The 20,383-nt window shown below is 41.2% G+C and overlaps 1 protein-coding gene across 7 annotated transcripts in view; it reads left to right on the top strand.

The window, feature by feature from the left end:
• The window catches only part of cntln (centlein, centrosomal protein), a 72,464-nt gene that overhangs the window by 38,026 nt on the left and 14,055 nt on the right, over positions 1 to 20,383 (top strand). For all 7 annotated transcript variants that reach the window (XR_003295514.1, XR_003295513.1, XM_026303712.1 and 4 more), the window contains 11 exons: positions 670 to 767; positions 1,764 to 2,299; positions 5,330 to 5,411; positions 6,798 to 6,873; positions 7,249 to 7,517; positions 10,577 to 10,798; positions 11,980 to 12,077; positions 14,844 to 14,970; positions 15,271 to 15,408; positions 16,038 to 16,223; positions 20,115 to 20,312. Coding sequence is in view for 5 of the 7 variants with exons in the window: in XM_026303712.1 (XP_026159497.1) it covers positions 670 to 767; positions 1,764 to 2,299; positions 5,330 to 5,411; positions 6,798 to 6,873; positions 7,249 to 7,517; positions 10,577 to 10,798; positions 11,980 to 12,077; positions 14,844 to 14,970; positions 15,271 to 15,408; positions 16,038 to 16,223; positions 20,115 to 20,312 (2,030 nt within the window). In the remaining 2 variants the exon portion in view is untranslated. The remainder of the gene's footprint in view (positions 1 to 669; positions 768 to 1,763; positions 2,300 to 5,329; positions 5,412 to 6,797; positions 6,874 to 7,248; positions 7,518 to 10,576; positions 10,799 to 11,979; positions 12,078 to 14,843; positions 14,971 to 15,270; positions 15,409 to 16,037; positions 16,224 to 20,114; positions 20,313 to 20,383) is intronic.

Raw genomic sequence — 20,383 nt, 5'->3', positions numbered from 1 at the left:
GATATCTGCCTCTCCAGGTATATACTGTATGCCAAACAGTGGCACAGAGGCATGTTGGATTATGAATATGTGTGCGTCAAATCCCCAAACATGTTAGCTCCTGCATGCATTCTGTTGTTAACATAAAGCTTAAATCATATGTTTGCCAAGGCCACTATTGAAGTTCTCAGAATAAAGGAGAATGTTTGTCTACAGAGATTAGTCATCCATTGAGAAACAAAGACTACAAAGAAGTGCAGCCTGGAGTTGTGTTCACAAGGGATTCAAGCACTTCTCTTCGTTTGTTTAAGATCTCTAGAGAGAGTTTGCACATTTTATATACCATTGTGTGCTTTTTTTTTTTTTTTTTTTTTTCTATTTCCTAGTGGACTAGTAAATAAAACTTCTTTCTGTTAATCAAGAGAAAAATGGCAGTTTGATAAGATTTTAGAAAAAGGGAACAGATTGTTGCAGTGAAAATTTCTGCAAATTTTCCTATGAAAACAGCATTAGTGAGCATTCCATCTAATTTGATTGACAAAAGAAGAAAAAAGAAACTGGACCTTAGGAAGGAAATTAGACTTAGTAGTGCTAATTGATTTAATGTACCCTCTTTATTATCATTCTATTGATGAAGAGCCTGAGTTTGACACATCATGTCACAATAATGAGCTTTGTTCCCCTTTGCAGAATTGCTTCATAAAGTGGTAGAGGAGCGCCAGGTCAAAAGCAGCACTCCAAAAAAGCCTTCTGTTTCTTCAGAGCGAATGGAACAGTCATTTAAAAAGGTACAGCACTATGCCATTGCTAAGTGTTTTTTGTCACTGCCTATAAAGGAAGCCCGACAGAGCACAATGCACAACTCCAGCACAATGCTTCTTAGAAAATTTGGTGTTCTATATTTGTTCTATCACGAATGATTTGAAAATGTTCTCACTCTTGGGAAAATAGGTCATGTAGTCATTTTAAAGTCAAGTTGCAGCTAGCAATTTGTTTGTTTCTTGGAGTTTAAAACCAATTACACAAATAACCACAAACAAATTCAGGACTTAAATAGAAGAAATTGTATCAAATTATGTATCTTGTAAAATAATAACATTTTTTGCAATAGAGCTGTTAGTAGGTTACTCATGTTGGTGCACACATGCCTTTAAAACACCTGCTTGCATGGAATTATTCTGTGTATTGCTCCCCTTCTGCTTTCATGGCAGTGAATCATCAAGAGTGGGGATAGCCATCTAATTTTGTTTGAAAGGTACCAGGTTTCACCAGCAGGCAGAGTGAGAACCAAATAAAAGGGAAAAATTGCCTGGAGGCACAAACCCAGCAGGCATCAACTGTTCCCTTAAACAGTCTCCACCACAGATCTTACAAATACACTAAGTGCTCCTAGTTGCTGTCTAGTTAGGGGTCATCAGGGTAAGGGGTGCCAGTCAGATGTCCATAGCCATGCCAGGCTGCAGTTGAGGTACAACAGGTACAATTCCTTTTTTTTTTTTTTTTTCTCTCCTTAAGTGGTAAAGAAGGATGTCAGTGGAGTATCACGAAACCCACTGTGTGCATTCAAATACACAACAGACAAATTATAGACTCTTTTCTCATTGGAATTTTCACCGTTAACATATACTGTAGAACAATATGGGGAACTCAGTTTGCTCTGTTGTTTTCACTAGAATTGCAAGAGCAATGTGTTGAAAAGTTTGAGTATTTATTAAAAAAAAAAAATACTAGAGAAAAAAAATCTGACCATGTTGTATGACTCAGGCCATATCTGCTTCCTTTAGATTGAGCAGCTGGAGCAGAGGATGATGTCCCTAGAGGATGAGACAGAGAGGCTCAGGGAAGAGAAAGAACAGCTACTCGAGGCCAATGAAGACTTGGCCCACAAGTGCCGCAGACTGCAAGCTTCCGTGGATCACCTGCAAACCCAAGAAGCTGTCCGCAGAGAGGCAGCCCAGGCCGAGGCTGTGGCCCAGAGGGAACAGCATCTCCGTGAGATCATGGCTCTAGAAGCCCAGCTGGCAGCTTCTAAGAGAGCAGCTACCAAGCTTCATCAGCAGTTGCTGAAGCTGAGACAGGAGCTAGGGATTCTAAGAGCAGCCAGGGACTTCTATAGGAACCGTGCAGCGGGACCAGCACCAAAATTGGCAGGCAGGATTGTTAGCAACATTAGCAGCAAGGTCAAATTCAAAACAGCAAAGCTCAGAGGTCCATTACACCAGTGTAGCCACCGACCAGTCAGTCCCAATCAAGCCATCAGCTGGGAAGGCCGCAGCCCCAGTCCCACTAAGGACGAGTGGGAAGACATGAGCATAGATGGGTAATGATACACACGTACATACGCAGATGCACTTATTCTCACTGCCTCCTACCTCATTATTTTTAGGTTGTTGGGATGGAGAAGGTAGGTTGGCTGAATTGGGGGGGGCATGCTGCATCGAGGGGACAATGTGCATATGCAAAACCTAAGCAAATGGGTGATTGAATTTCATTGTCTGTCTAGTTGGTATTCAGGAGCCAAAAGAAGAATGCAAGCAAGAATGATAGAGAGAAAGAGAGAGGAGGGGGAAACTACTGTCAGATCCTTTGAAATATCCTGGGACGCCTTGCTTGGAGCTTATTGACTGAAATTTGCATGCAAAATTAGCCACTTCTCCACACAAAGTTGAACCGATGCCAGAAAAGCCCAGGGATAAGGGGGCCGCCAAAGCCTTGATACCTTCCAGTGATGCCATTTTCATGCACTAGTCACGCTACCCCAAAATTGACAGTTTGGCAGTTTGATTTAATTTACTGGTCCTTTGCATATTCACTAACTCCCCCCTTGACAGTGCTAAGGATCCCCCTGCAACTACCACACAACCATACATGCAGTGAAGCTAACCCCACCCTGTGTCTAGTCATGTTGGTTATCTTGTGGTATGTCAATTCACAAATGTGTGTGTGCTCCTCTTATTTCTTCCAGCCACCCCTGTAACCCCCTCCCAACTCACACACTTCCTTTCCATCTGACGCACCCTCCTCTCTCCTCGCTTTAATTTAGTTAGATAAATTTTGAATGACCCTACTCGGCTCAGTACCAGATGTCTACAAGCTGTTTAACACCCTCTAAATTAAGAACCATCGACAGTAATTATTTCATGTATGTTTTATGCAAAAAAGCCACTGAGCCAACATTTATTGAGTGATGGTCGGGCTGATTTGATTTCAGGCACTCAGAGCTATTGCTAATATTTATTTCCCTTCACTTTCTCTCCCTGTATGGCTCTTTTCCTCAGTGCTACTAGCTCTCCATATCTTCACCAACTAATTCATCAGACTGTAATCCACCATAGCTCTATCCACATGAGGCCGTTTAGCAGGGACTGGGTGCTGCTATGCCCAGCTTTCCTAATGCCTCTCCATGTAGCTAATAAGCAGCAGTCTAATATACGCTTTACCTGAGAGGAGGATCTTAGTGGATTTGTGAAGACGGGGTTGAAACTAAGATGTTGTCTTATTTAAGACACCTGTCAGCTGATTTGTTACTGTAAAGCCCTCTGTGTCTCTTTATCTCGCAGGGGTCTTCTTCAGCACTATGTCTGGTAGGCGCTACTGAAAATACAGTATTTCTGCCTAAGAAGCTTTAGCCTAAATAGTGCCAAATAAAGATGTCAGACTTGTTAAGGCTACTGACAAGTCTTTGTTTTTCTCCTCCTTTTTCTTGCTGCCTCTGGCTCCCTCTCAAGTTTTGAGCTGCTGGAGGCTGCTGACCATTTTGGGAAGATCAGCAGTTTTGTTGGACAGAATGGGAGCAAATATCAGATATCTTACTGAAAGATTCAGTTAGTAGCAATAAGCAATACGCTGTGTTTATATATTTCATTATGCTCTTGAGAAAATGGATGACAAACTAAAAATGAGAAACCATTACATTTCAGTGCAGTTTTTGTATTATTTACTGTGGTGGTGCTGGTCATCTGTCAGTAATCTCCCATAGGTGTTAAATGGGTTAAGATCCAGTGACTGTGAAGACCATAGCATATGATTCACATCATCTTTTTTGCACTCTTCACACTATTCAGTTATCCCTTTATGGAAGCTTCTGCATTCATTCTGCTTCGCTACTCATTCAGCTTTTTCCTTCATTTTGTCACCCCTTTGTATTTGACCTCCACAATTTTACATGCAGTATGTACACTGCATATAAATACACATACTCCCCTGGAGTATCAGTATGCCAACAATACTGTAAGTATAATGTACATTAAAGCATGTCCAGGGAACAAGTACTTAAATACTTAAATACCTGAATAGCACACCTTCCAGGAACACAGATAAGTTAGAGTAACCAGCCCAGTTTCAGCAGCCTAAATAACTAACTTGGTGTCAGAGGAAAAACTAGGGTAAAAAAAGTTACCTCAGCCCATACACAAGGTTGTGTTAAAGGGCAGTAGCTTTGCAGTAGTGGACATAGCACAATACTTCTGCAGGGGCATGATAGAGTAAAAATAAGTATCAGCATTGGATTAGCTTTATTTCAGCAAAGTCATTAAAATATGCTTGGAACAGCCGAGATACTATCCTTACAATTAATTCATGACATTTCTAGATCTCCGTATAATGCATACGTAAAGTTGAAAGTAATAGGTGAGTTCAGAGTTATGTACAAAAGGCTAGATTTGAGATAGACCTCTTTAACTGCCGAACAGGCACAAATCAGGTGGCATTTTTCTTGAAATTTGTATTACCCTGGTGTTAGTGGGGGTGATTAGTGATCCTCAGCAAGTCCCTGTGCCCCTTCCAGACCAGGTTTAACCCTAACTAGCCCCTAGCCCTGTCATATTCCAGTTAGATCCTCTCTCTGTGGTCTTTACCTCCACTGCTTCTCCCAGGCCCCACCTTAATAAACCCGGCAGCGTAAATGTCACTGGCTTCCACCTTCACATCAAAGGTCACTGTCAATAAACCTGTGTCTGTGTGAGTTTGTGTGTGCGTCTCAGGAAGCCCTTACCGTGTGTCCATCAGATGCAACTTTGCCTGACTCCGCTCAGCCGTGCCTCTCACACACGTCTGTCACACAGGGCTAATGAAGGCCACAGCCGCTCTCATACATGTTGATGCATTCACCATCAGCACCAGACACTGCAGCTTTTCACTTCATTTACACCCACATTTACACTTGCAGCTCAGAAATTGGATGGGGCATTGATTTTTTGCAAGGGGGGGGGGGCAAAATGCACATATTTTTGCTTGCTGTCAACTAAATCAACCATAAAAGGTAAATTGGATTTTTGTCCAAGGGTGGTACTTTCGGAACCAGGGTTGTGGGTTCAGTTTCTTGCCAGTACTAACTCACCTTTCTCCACAGTGACAGTGGTGAGGAATACTCAGACAGTCTTAACAGTGTGTCTTCATGGACAGCATCGTCCAGACAACATGCCAACAGAAAGGTTGGTTTTCTATTATCCTTTAATCATTGCACATTTACAGAAACTACAGTCAGATATTAATGTTAACTTGCTGATCCCTTCCTCAAGAGTCACATTTTAGTTGCATTTATGTGAATAGCCAGACTTAGTTTGAGTGTATGCCATGTTTTCAGGCCTATTTTAATAGTACCAATGATGTAATACAATCATAAAAAATGTGCAGTTTAAAAAACCTTAGCACTCATGGTCATCTGTTTCTTATGAATTTTAAAAATGAATTGTAGGTGAAAATACTTTATCACAAAGGATTTAGATGTACTGTACGAAAAACAAAATGCAAACAGAATCTAACCAAAATTAGTCTTTTAAGCCAGAAATTTCCTATGTGTGAATATAATATAAACACATAATGATTAATATGATCCCTGTAACACTGAAAATGTATCTTATTCTGTTGTTCCTAATACAGTACATATATCTACTCTTTGTTAAAATTTCCTCAATCTCTGAAGATTTATTCTGGCACGGTGATTTTAAGGATGATTTGGAGATTGAACAAAGCATTATGTTGTTGATGCAAATCATGTGTTTAACTTTATGTTCTTCTAAACATACCTTCCTACACCACTATAACTGTGCAGTTGGTATCTTAAGAGCCCATTTGAGCTGGCCTTCAAAAGTATAAAAACATAAAATAAAAAGCTCTGTGTAACCACATAGAAGGTAGAGAGCCGGAGAGAGAGTGGTTGTACATATAGCCAGGGAGCTGTCACGAACTTTACTCTGGGATCCCCTTAGTTTCCAAACTCCAGATCCACTAAATGTGCCCATCAGCTCCTCCCGGGCTCATCACTCTGACAGCTCCAGCCCCTCACTACATGCTATGTCACAAACCAAAGGGTTGATCTCCCCTCTACCCTCTGTGAGACACTGTGTGATCAAACCTGGCATTGATCAAATCCTACCTGACCCCCATACAAAGGAAACAGGCAGAGTGGAAGGGGGGGTACGACAGCGGTGGGGGCTCTCCTTTGATGTCACTACAAACGATGGTGCAGTTGGGAGATGTCACACATACATACATATGCTCCTATGAGGCAAATAACTATACACTCCTGCGTCATACTGTAGGAGTCAATTAAGGCTTTCAGACAGTGATTGAACAAAGGCGGCATTTGCAAGCATCTGTCAAGTCATATTGGTGCTGAGAAGCGTTCAGGATGAAGTTGGTTGAACACATTCAGGTGAATTATTAAAGCACAGGGTGATTTGTTGCGTTAACCTGAGCACACCCCTTGATCACGGTGTCATTATGAGCAGCGTCTCAGGAAGCACAACATGTCAACCGGTTGTGTTACATTAAACAGCTGCTTTTCATCACTGTCTTTGACTTTTCTGTTCTTTCAGTCCTACAGGTGTTCACTCATGTCAAACACAGACGCAGCAGAGTCTAATAGGAAACAAGCCAGTGTTCTGGCCCAAGGTAGCATAAGTTTTCCTTTTTTGCACCCATGCAAAACTACAAAAATCTAATCGACTCTTAATTAAGCAGGAAGAACACTCACTCACTCACAAGTATGTACATGCTGTCGATCAGAAACAAGGTATTTGAGAACAAGCTTTGTTTTTTTTTTTTTTTTCTTTTCTTTTCTTTTTTTTTCCCCCAGAACTTGATACTCTGGAGTTTGTTAAAAATGGAAAATGTTAATCATAGAAGTTGTTAAATATATCACAGTTTTCACAAAGACACTTTTACATATGCCTGTTAGTTCCCAGCAGCAGATTCTAAAATAGGGATTTGGAGTTTTTCTGTGCTCTTGTCAACTCTGAGGTGCCTGCTTGTACTTCCTCCTGTTAGATGATAAACAGCATGAGCACTGGGATCATGAGATGAGAGGAGAGAAAAGGAGGTGGAGGAGGAAGAGGATGCTGATAAGGAACCAGCACTACTCCTCCTCTTCTATGCAGCAGCGCATAGAGTCCCTACAGCGTCACATTGACATACTGCGAGGTGCCAGAAAGGATGCTGTGCTTTCAGCCAGAGAGCTGCGAAGGGCCAATGAGAAGATCACGGCACAGCTCAACTCCCTGAGTGAGAAGCTCTGCAGCAGCAAGCAGCTCACACAGGTAACTTGGGGAAATAACAGGTAGATGAGTAAAGGGGAAAGTCTGTTGTAAGGGTTAGGAAGTTTTTTTTTTTTCTGTCTTTGTCTTTCTTGTTGTGGTTCTTTTGTATTTTCTGGTGCTGAGAGTGCAGCAGCAGCAGGTCCTTTGCCCTTATCATACTTAATAAGTGTGGCTGACAGACCTACCCTCACCTGTGGAGGTCAGCACCATGTAGTCTCTCTCTCTCGCTCTGTTGTTGTCTTCTCCTGCTGAATGTTTCAATAAGCCAGCTCTCCATGACATTCTCTGTCACTAGCAGTTACATTTCTCCAAGCTTGTGCACTCTGTACGCAGACACGCACAAGGTGGCGGAGTCTAGTGCCACAACACCCATTTAGTTATTTAGTATCTGCCTCCAGGTAGGAAACTCTAAGACTTGGTATAGACTATAAATAAAACACCCAGCACTTTGGCCTCTAAACAGCATCTTTCCTGTCAGGGCCTCCTTGTGCAGAACAACACGTGTACACACAAATCCACACACACATCATCTTGACAGACACAGCCATTAATGTAACAGGCAGGAGACTTCTTTTGTTGAATTCAGATATGGCAGCAGCCAGTGGAGGCCCACTGGACACCTGATTAGATACATGTGTCTGTATATTTTTTGTACAGAACAGTAGAGATGCACTATACTGGACTTGTACACACAGGTCAGAGTGCAGAATAGTGTTGCTATCTAGGAAGTGGCCCTCATGCACCCAGCCAGGCATCCGATTGCTGAGGCCCAGCGAGACCTTAGCCTCAGACACAGAAGTAAAGGCACACGTATACAAACACACACAGAGACACACTGTTTTTTGAATGAGTGGACATAGAGGGAATTGTTGTCTTTCCTGTTTGTTTCCTCTTGCCTCCTGCAGTATTAATGCCACTCCACCAGAGAAAGTTGGAGCTGACTGACTGGCCAGAGCCAGGTCTTGTTGCCCTCTCTGGAAAGGGCAAGAGGTGATGGACTTTGGGCTTGTTCCAGCCAGTCCTGGCCAACTCTTCAACTGCAACTCTGCTTGTAATTGGCTTAGGACAGCCTCCACAGGGGCCATCATGTGAGAACTAGCATGGCAGTTTCACAGAAACTTGTTTGTGTTGCTCTGTCTCATGATCCTTTGGCCATTCTGCCCTGTTATTATTGAAGTAATCGCAAAAAATTGCAACAAATAAGACCTAAATTGGAAGTAAACCAGAATGATCCTCGTGCCATAAGAGGCTTAAAAACTCAGGTGACAGGTTAAGCATGCCCTCCTAAATCTAGCTCTTGACAAAATGTGTTAGTCATGCGTATCATCCTTATGAATACATGATCATTTGGTTGCTTGGATTTGGTTCACTCACTCATTACTTCGCCATTTACTTTAATTTTCAGTGTAGTGTGACATCACCTCCTGAGTTTACAAGCCTTATCGTTTTAAGTGTGGATATCCTGTCCTCCTTTAACATGTGAAGAGCTAGGATTATCTCGGGATTAGGGAGTACCGACAACTGACTAAATTTAAAAACCTTAAAAAAGTATTTAAATTGTAATCATAGTTGCTTCTCATATGACATAAAATGTATGGCCAGTAAGATAAATACAACGTGACCAAAGAATTGGTATGTTACACTAGTGGTCCAGTCATTTATTTGTGTTGACAAATTCACTTTAGCTATTCTGTGCACGAGTGTGTGACCACAAGGGAGTTATGGCTATTTTAGCACCCTGCATTTTCTGAGTTATACTAATGATCACTTGGAACTTCAGTGAATGAGTGTGACCATGTGCTTGAGGAGGGAGAGGAATTCACTCTTCCAGCCTAATGCACCACCGGTATATCAGTCCGTGTCAGTGTCATCTCTCACCAGGGCTGAAAATGGCCTGTGAAATCAAAGCCTGTCTTACAGGAAGTGTCATCGATGCCACTCTTAGTTCATGCACCACAGCCACTGCAGCCATAGCCCCACTTTTCATTCTGTCTACACTTCCCTCTCTCCCCAGAGATATGGCATGTGCGTCTTCAACAGAGCAGAGAAACCTAAAACAAGAGAGATACTATTAAAAGGTGTCAGCCAGCAACCAGATACCAATAACCTCCATGTATGCAGAGCAGAAAGAAAGCTACTGGGATTCTGTGGTTTCATTTGTGTGTGGCTGTGGGTGTGTGGGTGCACTCTGTGTGTGGGTGTAGCTACATGTGTCCCAACGATTATCCAATGCATGCAGCTTACATCTTCATGTATCATGTCTCCTGTTTGTGCCATTAAGGATTCTTGATGTTTGATGTGATATCAAATCAGCTAATTGTGACAATATTGAACCATGTTTACAGGGATGTGATTTTAGCGCATATATTTAACAACCATGCAAAAAGCTTCTTTGAGCTCCAACACATATGTGTTATGTAAATATGTGTTAAAACTGTTCATCTCAGATGCATATGTTAAGAGTCACTGATACATACAACACTGTATGTTGTGCATGATCAGCTAGTGCCATTATCGTTCATCACGCTAAACCCAACCACTCACCAAATGCTCAACTCCCTCTGTCCCAGTGTGCTCTCTGATTCTGCAGGATGGCTTTATTATGCATGCCAATCACTGTGAGAATTAGCCCCTATTGACCGGCAACAGCATCATCTGTCTTCTAATTAGCATAAAAAAGGAGTTTTATCACAGACGAGATATTAAAGAAGAGAACAACCCTCCCATGACTAGCACAGTATTTCAAGCATATGTTTACTTTGTTTTTCATATTTATATGAATTGGAAATGAATGTACATCAGAAGAATTTTTCTTAACTCTAATCCATGTTTGCATTATAGGCAAAGAAGGTTTGGTTTTGGTTTTACTCAATCTTCCTTAAATTAATCTCAGTTCATGTAGCTGTATATTATCTCTTGCCTTACCTCTTAACTCTCACCATCATATAACACAAATATGGGTTTCCCTGGTTTAATAACTGTAAACAAAACTTTAGTTTTAAGATGGTATCATCATAAGTAGCCTGGCCCTTCACTTGTGTGTGTTGGTCAATTTACAGAAGCTGACCTCTGACTTGGCTGGTGTGGAGCAGCAGAAAAAGGTTCTGGAGATGGAACTGGAGCAGTGGAGGCAGATCACGTTCCCACAGCAAACTGCACCACCACCAACAGCACCAGTAAATGCAGAGTGCTCCTGCCAAGGCAGAACCATTCCTGCCTCAGCTAACCTTGCCTCCCAGGTCCAGGATGCTGAGGTCAAACAACTTCAAGCCAAACTTAAGGTTAGTGTTCATAAGTTCATAAGCACTGGAGTTAATAAATTGCCTCATGCTTTGTCTGTGCATAATACCACGAACAACAAGCATTCTGAAAGCATGAAGTAATAGTAAGAAAATATCATTTCTAAATTGTGCACATTTTAGTTTGATTTTTGTCTTTGCTTGTTTGACTATGATATCCCAAACTGTATTGGATTAATGTGCATTTATGTATTTTATGTTATAAAACCATTTCCCTAGTAAGTTTTGTCAACTTCAGCCTGCAGTCATTTGGGAGTTTAAAAAGTTTGAAAGGAACCCCTTCAAGGTTTTACTTTTCATCATAGTAGGTTTAAAAAAAAAACAACAAAAAAAACAAATTCTTGATCCTTACAGTTTTCACTTAACATCACCTGAAATTGCATGTGATTTCGACATGAATTTGCATTTCTTATCATTTGATCTTATTATGGAGTACCTGTCAGAAAGATGAGAAATGGGGAATAACAGTAGAGACGTGCCCTACATCTTAGGGAATAAAGTGAGTGGTTCCACAGTATTATCACCCTTTTCACAGCCAGCTCATCAGTGTCACCGAGCAGATTGCTGCTGTCATTACACACAGCTAAGGAAATCATGTCAGGTGACAGCAAAAAGGAGAGGAAAAGGATGCGCTGTGGGGTGTGCACACTAAAAGAGTGCATATTACTGGTACAGTTCCCACAAGAGACACGGGGCCCTTTAAACCAGAGTGAACCTGCACATTGAAATATTCATTCAGAAGCCAACCTGACATCATGAACTATTATGTGTGTTAGGCACAAAATTGTTATATTTTATACAAATCTCACCAATATAACCAGTTTACATGCAATGAAAAATCCTCAATGACGGTTCAGATTGCATATTCTAAAATTAATTTAATTTGCTATTTGAATTCAGTAAGCCTATTGTTTATTTTTTGCACAGTCAACATAATTTTCTGTAACATTCAGTAGGTTTATAAATTATTTTATTACTCTTTTCTTCCATTTTGAAAAAAATACTGTTTTCCTCTTAACCTCTTCAAGCACCTTCCACTGTCCTGCTGTAACTATAATGAGGAAGCATGCTGTGTGTGACCTGTCATCAGTTGTGTCATGAAAACCTTCACCAGTCTTATCGCACAACCTCAAACACACACACACCATGTGCCCTCCCTCCAGAGTGCAAGTGCGGAGGTCACAAGGCAGGTGGCAGCTAACAAAGCCCTGCGAGGCCAACTCCACGAGAAGGAGGACAAGCTCCGCCAGCTGCAGGACAAGTTAGTTCCACTCCTTTCTCTTCATTGGCATTACTACTTTCTTTTTGTCTTTCTTGCTGTCACTCTGCAGTATGGCTCTTATTTTGCCTTTCTTATTTTGGAATCCATCTCTTTGTCTTTGTCTCTGATCTCCTGCTGTCTCTGTCTGCATGTTTGCACATTTTGTACAGCTCTCATCTGTAGTGTTTGATTCCACCGTGTGGCAGCACTCTGTCTGCTGCGCTCCACTTATGCATGCTTCTCCTCTGCATGAATCATTTGTCAAATTATGCGTGTTCTCATGAGCTAGTGAATAAAAGTAGCTAAAAGAATTAGTGTGTATGCACATGTGTGTATGTGGGTGTCTAGTGTGTCATGTAATGTAATGTTGCTTATGTGGGTAGCTGGTGTGGAGTGCTGATCAAAGCAGTGTATTGATTGATTGTGTGCCGCAGGAGGGACCATTTTGGCCCATGACACTAAAACCCACACAGCATCATTCTGGCCTGTGGGCCACAAGTCCTAATGAATTACATGGTTCAACTACTGTAACACTAGCTGCATTACACAGTCAGAATGTATAGGTGTAAACAATTCACTCAGGGAAATTGTCCAGATTTGAACAGTGTTGTGAACGGTGCATATGATCATTTTGCATTAGAATCTCATCTTGAGAGAGAACTGAGAGAAATGTACAAAGAACAACTTGGCTTTCTCCCTTTTCGTTCTTCTATGTCTAGTATGCTGTGTCCTCTGCCTACTATTCTCAATAATGCATCTAGGGCATGTGTACAATCACACTGGGTATGTGTTTGTATGTGACCAAAGCACAGCAGATCACAGCCCAACAGTGTGAACATCTCTCAGCTGAGTTTCCACGGCAGCCTCAGCCTCTCCTCAGGCTTTTGTCACACACTCACTTGCTGGCATACACACACGCACGTAACTCGCCATCTCTTGGAGCCTACCACACCATTTGCCTCCATGGAGGGACCCCTTCTCAGAATGAAAGACATGTCTAGACGTTTCTGAAATATACATCTCAGCACACACAGGGAGCAAGGCTGCTTCGCCTTAAAGAAGAGAAGGGGGGAAAAAAGAAATGAATTTCAAAGTACACTGGCATGTCCTCAGTCAATATCCGGCACTATGGCCCTGCCTTATTTATGAAGCTGCTTCTTTCATCTTTAGCCCTGTTGTCTATCAGCCACATGAAACGTCCATCCGCACTTCATTCTTAACAGCATACACAGAAATATGCGCTCTCATACTCTCACACACACTCTTCAGACCACTGACTGTTATCATTACAATACACGCATGTTTGATGAACAATATTGCCAACAAGCACAGAACAAAGGGAACAAACGTGTGAGTGAGTGGGATATAGTTTGATGCGCTCCTTCTCTCTTTGCACTAACACTCATAAATAGAGATCACACACTTCGACAGAAGCACTATATATCCTTCATTCTTTTTTATTCTCTATTCTTACTGGGATGTAGAAGAGAACATCTAAAATAAATGGTGTCTATCTAATTGCCATTAGCATTGGGGTAGAGAGAGCAGCTTGAGCTCTTATTGCTGCTTTCTATCTTTAAGTCAACACCAGACAGTCATCTGAAAGGTTCAATATGGGTTTTCTCATTAATGGCCAAATCCATGGAGTAACCAGCCAGCGCTACTTCCCCCAAAGTCCCCAGGCCAGACTCCTCTCTCATTTCATTTAATGTCACTCCAATAGGACAAGCTCACATTTATTTAGCCAGTCTGCCCTCAGGCAATCATCCACCTAGGGAGACAGGGACATTTACTTACACGAAGGCATTTGCTCTAGCATTGCGTCATCTGTTTATTTAAAACACCAGCTATGATGCACGTGGGGGCTTAGGAATCCACTACATCTTTGAAAAGAAAAAAAAAAAAAAAAAACAGCAAAAACCATTTAAATGAACTGCATCCTTATGATATTTATTCTGTTTGTTCCAGTTCCCCAAGGTGCAGACAACCATGAAAAATGCCTCATATTTGCCTTTTATGAAAACAGAATAAAACATGCTAACATACTGAGCCAATTTAAAACAAGGCCTTATTATAATATGGCTGTGCAGAAGGCTGGAATATTAAACATTTCAATACAGGAGGTTATCCAAATAGGAAGTGACACCCAAAGCGTGTTGTGACAGTTAAGACACAAAGAGCTTACAATACAGAAAATGTGCCTCTCTTTATGGAAGTATTATGAGCTCACTGTACAAGACACAAACAACATATTTTAAAGCATGTTCACTTTATATTCAGTCTTTCCCAGGCCAGACTCCCCTGTTGATTTGTTTTTAAATGTGACTGGTGTAACACTGAAAATAATAAACATTGAAATACTTGATTCTTTCAATCTTTCAAGTAGTGTCGCTGCTGATTCGAAATGCCGTTTGTCAAAAAGGACTCCCTAGTCACACGTACTGCAGCATTCCCCACCAGAGCACTTGTTCTAATATATGCCAGTTGGAATTATATATGCATCCTTATTTCACCCCCCTTCATTTACCCAAACAGCATGCCAGTGTATTTAGTTGTCATAATGAGCTGTCATGTCTGATGCACTGCATGGGGACACTGTGCCTGCCAGTTTTGTGTGTGTGTGTTTTTTTTTTTTTTTTTTTTTTATTCTGCTGTATGTGAATGTGTACCAGTACATAAAATGAATATCTGTGTAGAATAGTCATGTATGCTTTAAATAATATTTGTGTATTTAGTTTGCAATTCTGCTTTCATTCATATTCTCAGGCTTAGCCACACAGAGCGAGATGTGAACATGAAAAGGCAGCTGGTGGAGGACCTGAAGACAAGACTGAAGTTCCTTCAGGAGATGGAGAAAAGTTACAGAGGACAGGTGGAGGAGCTGGAGAAGAAGGTACACCCCACACATCACAGTTGACATCAGTATTATGCCATCAGATTTGTTTGATACACTTGTAGAATGACTCACAGCATGTCTCTCTCTAGGTTGACTAAAGGTAAAGGAAATTATTTTCATTTAATTTAGATTTATTTATCCTATAGATAGTTATCTTATTAGATTTGATTTAGATTAGATTTATGATTTAAGATTGACTGTCATCTATAAAAGAGAACTGTATTTCCCCCACTACCTTGTTCATTGTTGTTTCACTTTCCTCTTTCCCTCTTCCCCTCTTCCTCCACTTCTCTACAGGTGAAGACTTTATCAGAAGAAGCCACCAACAGGAAAGCTCTTATTGAATCCCTAAAAAGACGACTGAATGTGGCAACTACAGAGAAAAGCCAATACGAAGTCTCTTGCACAAAATTGAAAGAGGAACTGGAAAAGAAGGTTGGAAACAGCCACACTGCCAGTTCTCACTAGGATTATATATGGAACATTTGAAATGGCTATTGATTTCAGGAATGTGTTGTGTGTAACAGAAGTTGAGAAAAACTTTCATTTACAAATCCTTATACTCCAGCTATACATTTTCATTCCTCTTCTTATATGCAGTTAATATAGAACAATTCATCCCCTTGTCCTTTTTAATATTTTGTTTAAACTTTCAAATAGAGAAGTTTAAACAAGCATATTTGAGATCAGACAACAGCATAAACTCAAGTGTAAAAGTAGGTAAAACTTACTCTAAGTTGTAAAATTTTCCAAAAAGTTCAAGGTGGCAGAAATACTTTTCATGGACAACTGCATTTTGAGAATTCATTTTTTGTGATGATAGCACTTCATAATAGTTGTGATGTTAATGAAAAATTATACCGTTCTGGTGAAAATGGTTTCAGTCTTACTTTTATTCAATGTCACCAGGTTAGACACTGCCACTAGAAGTCCCCAAAGTCAGAGCATTTCTAATTCTACAATTACTACTATTGCCAGAAATGTCTTGCAGGCCTATGTAGCCATTGTATTTTTCATAAAACAAAGAAAGACTTTTGCTTTCAGCTAACCGGCTCTCTTTATAGGAGCAGCGCATGCAAACCCTACAGGCTCGTGTGGGAGACGGTGAGCAGGCCTTGGCTGCACTGGAACGGACGGCCACTGAGCAAATGGAGGGACTGACCCAGCAGAGCTCCCATGTCTTGGAGAAGCTTCAGAGACAACTTGCCCAGGCCTACGCCCAGCTGGAGCAGCTTCATTCTTTCATCAAGGTATTGTACACAAGGGACAAGGGATCAAAGCTCATGAGTCCAGAGTTTGAAAAGTCAAAGAATCTAACTCATCTTAAACCACTATGGTGTGATGTGTCCACAAGTCCTTCACACATGATATTGAATGAGCAGCAGCTGTGGTTTGCTGACCCCTGCACATGAAAACTGCCTTATGGGATTGATTGAACGGTGACTTCTGGAGCTCACTGGGCACTCTAAGAAGGATGACAACCATCACCTTTGATGCCATGGTTAACAAATAAACATCTGAAAAGTGTTGTACCACACTGTTGTGCAGAGAAGGGAACTAGGTCTCAAGGTTTTTCACTTTACTATTCCAACTGTGATCCTGACCTCTGAAATCATCTAAAGATAAAGGCCACTCATCTAATAACCAAGGGTATAATGTTTAGAACAGAACCACTGGTCCTTCACATTAGGTTGAATGGTTCTGGCATCGGCTCAAGAATGTCTGCAGGATAATTCCCTGTGAGACATTAGGAGGCGTACCAGATCCAGAACACCCTGGAAGGATTGCACATCCCACTTGGCCTGGTTGAGCCTCAGGATCCCCCAGGATCAGTTTAGGGGTGTGACTAAAAAGAAGGACAATTGACACTTACTTCTTAGCCTGCTGCCACAACAACCGGGCTCCCTGTAAATGGCAGAAGGTTGATGGATGGAATTGTAGGGCATGTATGTGCATTTATGCATGTGCACTTTCTTATAATGTATAATGAGACACAACCCCCACAACCCCTGTGAGAATACTGTATGCCAGTTGTGAATGGGCACTGTTGTCTTTGTCTAACCCTAATCCATCACCTTGAGGTGTGTGTGTGTCTGTGTCAGTTTGTGTGTGTTTCTGGCAGAGAGTGATAAAGGCTGTCCATCACCTCTGTTCAGCTGACATCTGTCTGTCAAAGGAGGAAAAGTCTTGGCAGAGATAGATAGTGGTGGCAGTATATTTACACACACATAAATCAAGTGGCTGATTATGGACACAGTTTTGTGGCCATTTTCTTTTGTGTTTGTCTTCACAAGCTCCAAGTATTTTAAGTTATTGAAGCAGTTATTCTTGTGTGATTCACTTGCATCTGAATAGAGGAACCCTCTATTTTCCTGAATAAACCCTTGTCTTTTTTTCTTTTTTTTTTTTTGCAAATGTGCTGTATACCCAGGCAAAGACGTAGTCATCTACATAAAAAACTAAAAATAGAAACACATATATATATAATATATATATATACGCACACACTTAGAAACAGTTATATGCTCGTATTACTCCTCTCCTCCATTCCCATAACCCTAGGCTGTTGGGGCCATTGTGTTGTTGTCGAGAATTCACATCATTGTTTGTCTCCCCCTGGCTCCTGTGATCCCCTATAAGAACACCAAGCGCTTTGATTGGACTGCCTGACGTCCGGAGGAGATTTACTCTTGTCATGTATTGATTAGGACCGGAGGGCTGTGCATGTGTGTGTGTATAGATGCGCCTGTGTGTCTTTATGAGCTTGTTTTATTTATTTAATTTTTTTCTTCTCAGTGTCTGTATATGCGGTGTGTGTCTGTGTGTGTATCTGTGTCTGTGTGTAGAATTTTTTTCTTATTGCGTGCCAGAAAACCCTTTTGGCCCCTGCACATGCCCCAGGCTGTAAGCACTGTTGTTGAACTGCTAAACAGTGGCCCTGCATGAAGTGACTCTAAAACACAGACATACACTTGAGGTAGTTCTCTTGCACAGAATATTTTGGCTTGTCATCCCTGCTGAAAAGTATGAGATTGTGCACAGTTTGCGAAATACCTGTAACTTTTTTCCTGAAGAAAAATGTCTGTTTTTAATTACTTGAAGTTGTTGCAGTATTCTGCAGTGATGATATATCAACCAATACCTGTGATTACCTTTATATATTTTTCATATACATGGCAAAGGTGCTTCTATAATTAATAATTTCCCTCAGGTTGTAGGGTATATGAACAACAGTAAAGTACAATAAACTTTGTTTTGAAACTGCCCTTTGTGGTTCTTAACAAACATATACACACAGATGCCCATGTAAACACACACAAAACTCCTTCCATGTTTGTATTTGAATAGTTTGTGTGTGTGTGTGTGTGTGTGTGTGTGTGTGTGTGTGTGTGTGTGTGTGTGTGTGTGTGTGTGTGTGTGTGTGTGTGTGTGTGTGTGTGTGTGTGTGTGTGTGTGTGTGTGTGTGTGTGTGCGCGCACGCGCGCGCGTGTGTGTGCATTTACTCTTACATATCCACCTTCCTTCCTTTGTCTCTCACCAGGGCTGAGGATGAGTGATAAATTCACCCCTTAATCTTTTTCTGGGTTATTCCACATGCAAGGTTTAGGTCAATTGGATGTAACCCTCGACTAGTGACAGTGAATACTTATTAGCCTGTAAATAAAAGAATGTACTGTTCAACTAATGAGCTATGTGTTCCTTACGGGTAAACAGTTCTCAGATCACCAAAAAGGCCTAAAGCTACCTTAATTTATCAGAAAGTGAGTGATGGCCGTGATTTCTGCTCATCATCTATTATGTGCTATTCTGCTTATTTTACACCTGCGTGAAGGCAGAAGGCCATTCATAAAAATTTAAAGAGTAAGTAAATTAAACCAGTCACACTCATGTTATCTAGAAGTAGTAAATCCTGGACCTGCTAACTTGGATAACTGAAGCTGGATACTTATCACACTTATCTTGTTTTGTGTGTATTAGACTTGGAGGGAAAACTGTTCCATGAGTTGATTTCTATGTACCATTGTTTAACTACTTTCTTTATATTTAATGATTATTTTAAACTGAATATCTCAGCTCTCTGTGTGTATATTTATTGTTAATATAAACAAACTGCAATACTCCACACACTGTCAGCTACAAGCCTCCAACTACTCACTCAGCACTCTCCAAGGAGAACCACCACAGGCTTTCTAAACTGCACCTGGTCCACCTGTGTGAAATTAAGAGAAAGGAGTGGAGGTGGTTGCTGCTATTCCACATTATTCATGTGTGATTACCCTTGTTACTATAATGCACTGGAGTGTTTTCATATGTTTGTATTTATGTTGTGTATGTGTATATATACACTGCACTCTTTTGCCTGGTTATATTGTGTACTGTCCAAGAGCAAGTTGTACTGTGCTGTTTTATTATTTTGTTTTGGTGTACTGCAAGTTCTCATGTCTCTAGCTTTTCCTCATCTGACCATCTATTCCAAGGTCAGCTTTTCAGCAGGCTTACAAGGGAATGATACAGAAGATTATTGCCTCGATCAATAAGCTCAAAATGAAGCAAAGGGGAGTTTACTTTATTGACTTTCTCGTGTACAGTGGCAGTTTTAACATTTAATTGTCTCTCTGTATTTAGAGCAAACTTCCATTTAGTGCCCGACAACTGTGCCATCCCAGGTTTTCCTCTCGCTTGCCATTCACTCGGGCACCATTTGAAACAGCCCCTCATAGCTTAATTATTAACAGTGTTATGCTGCCCTGTTGTACTGTGAGACATTCAGAAAGCAAATAAATAAATGAATGGCTGTATTTTCAGTAGCTCTCTGTCTTGCGCTCTCTGAAGCACGATTCTCGGACTGTGGAGATTTTAGCAAAACTTGGGGTACGTTTGATATCAAAGCTGTGTTCCCTCAGCTTTCAATCGACAGGCCAGCAAACCCTCAGGTCCATATTCCTACAAGGGTGCGTGAGGCGAAACCGAAGAGAATCTGTGTGTGTCAAACTCAATATTCCTCCATAATGTACTAGGCCTCTCTGGCGCATGCTTGATCAATTTCATTTATTCATCTGCCAGGCAGAGCTATCCCTCTTGTTTTTCTATATCCATTTCATCATCCTCTTTTTTTATTCCTTCTTCTCCTCACCCTTCAGGCCGTGGCCAGTGAAATACTTTTAGACGTTCAAGAGGTCAAGCAGCAGTTGATGAAGAGGAGGAGGTTGAGGCAGGCCAGTGCTGTGGCAGTAAAGGGTGGCCTCTCAGCCAAGTCTATGATCAAGGCCAAGTCCATTGCTGCCTCCATCCTCAATATGTCAGAGAATGATCTTGCAGACATAATGGACACTGATCAGGTAAGGCCAGGGGACAGGGGGTCATAAGAACACCAACTTAAGGATCTATACCAAGTCTAGATTATGCCCGC

Source organism: Mastacembelus armatus, chromosome 1, assembly GCF_900324485.2.
Source record: "Mastacembelus armatus chromosome 1, fMasArm1.2, whole genome shotgun sequence".
NCBI classification, from domain to species: Eukaryota; Metazoa; Chordata; class Actinopteri; order Synbranchiformes; family Mastacembelidae; genus Mastacembelus; species Mastacembelus armatus.
The sequence above is the reverse complement of the archived record's forward strand: the minus strand, read 5'-3'. Positions and strand labels throughout refer to the sequence as shown.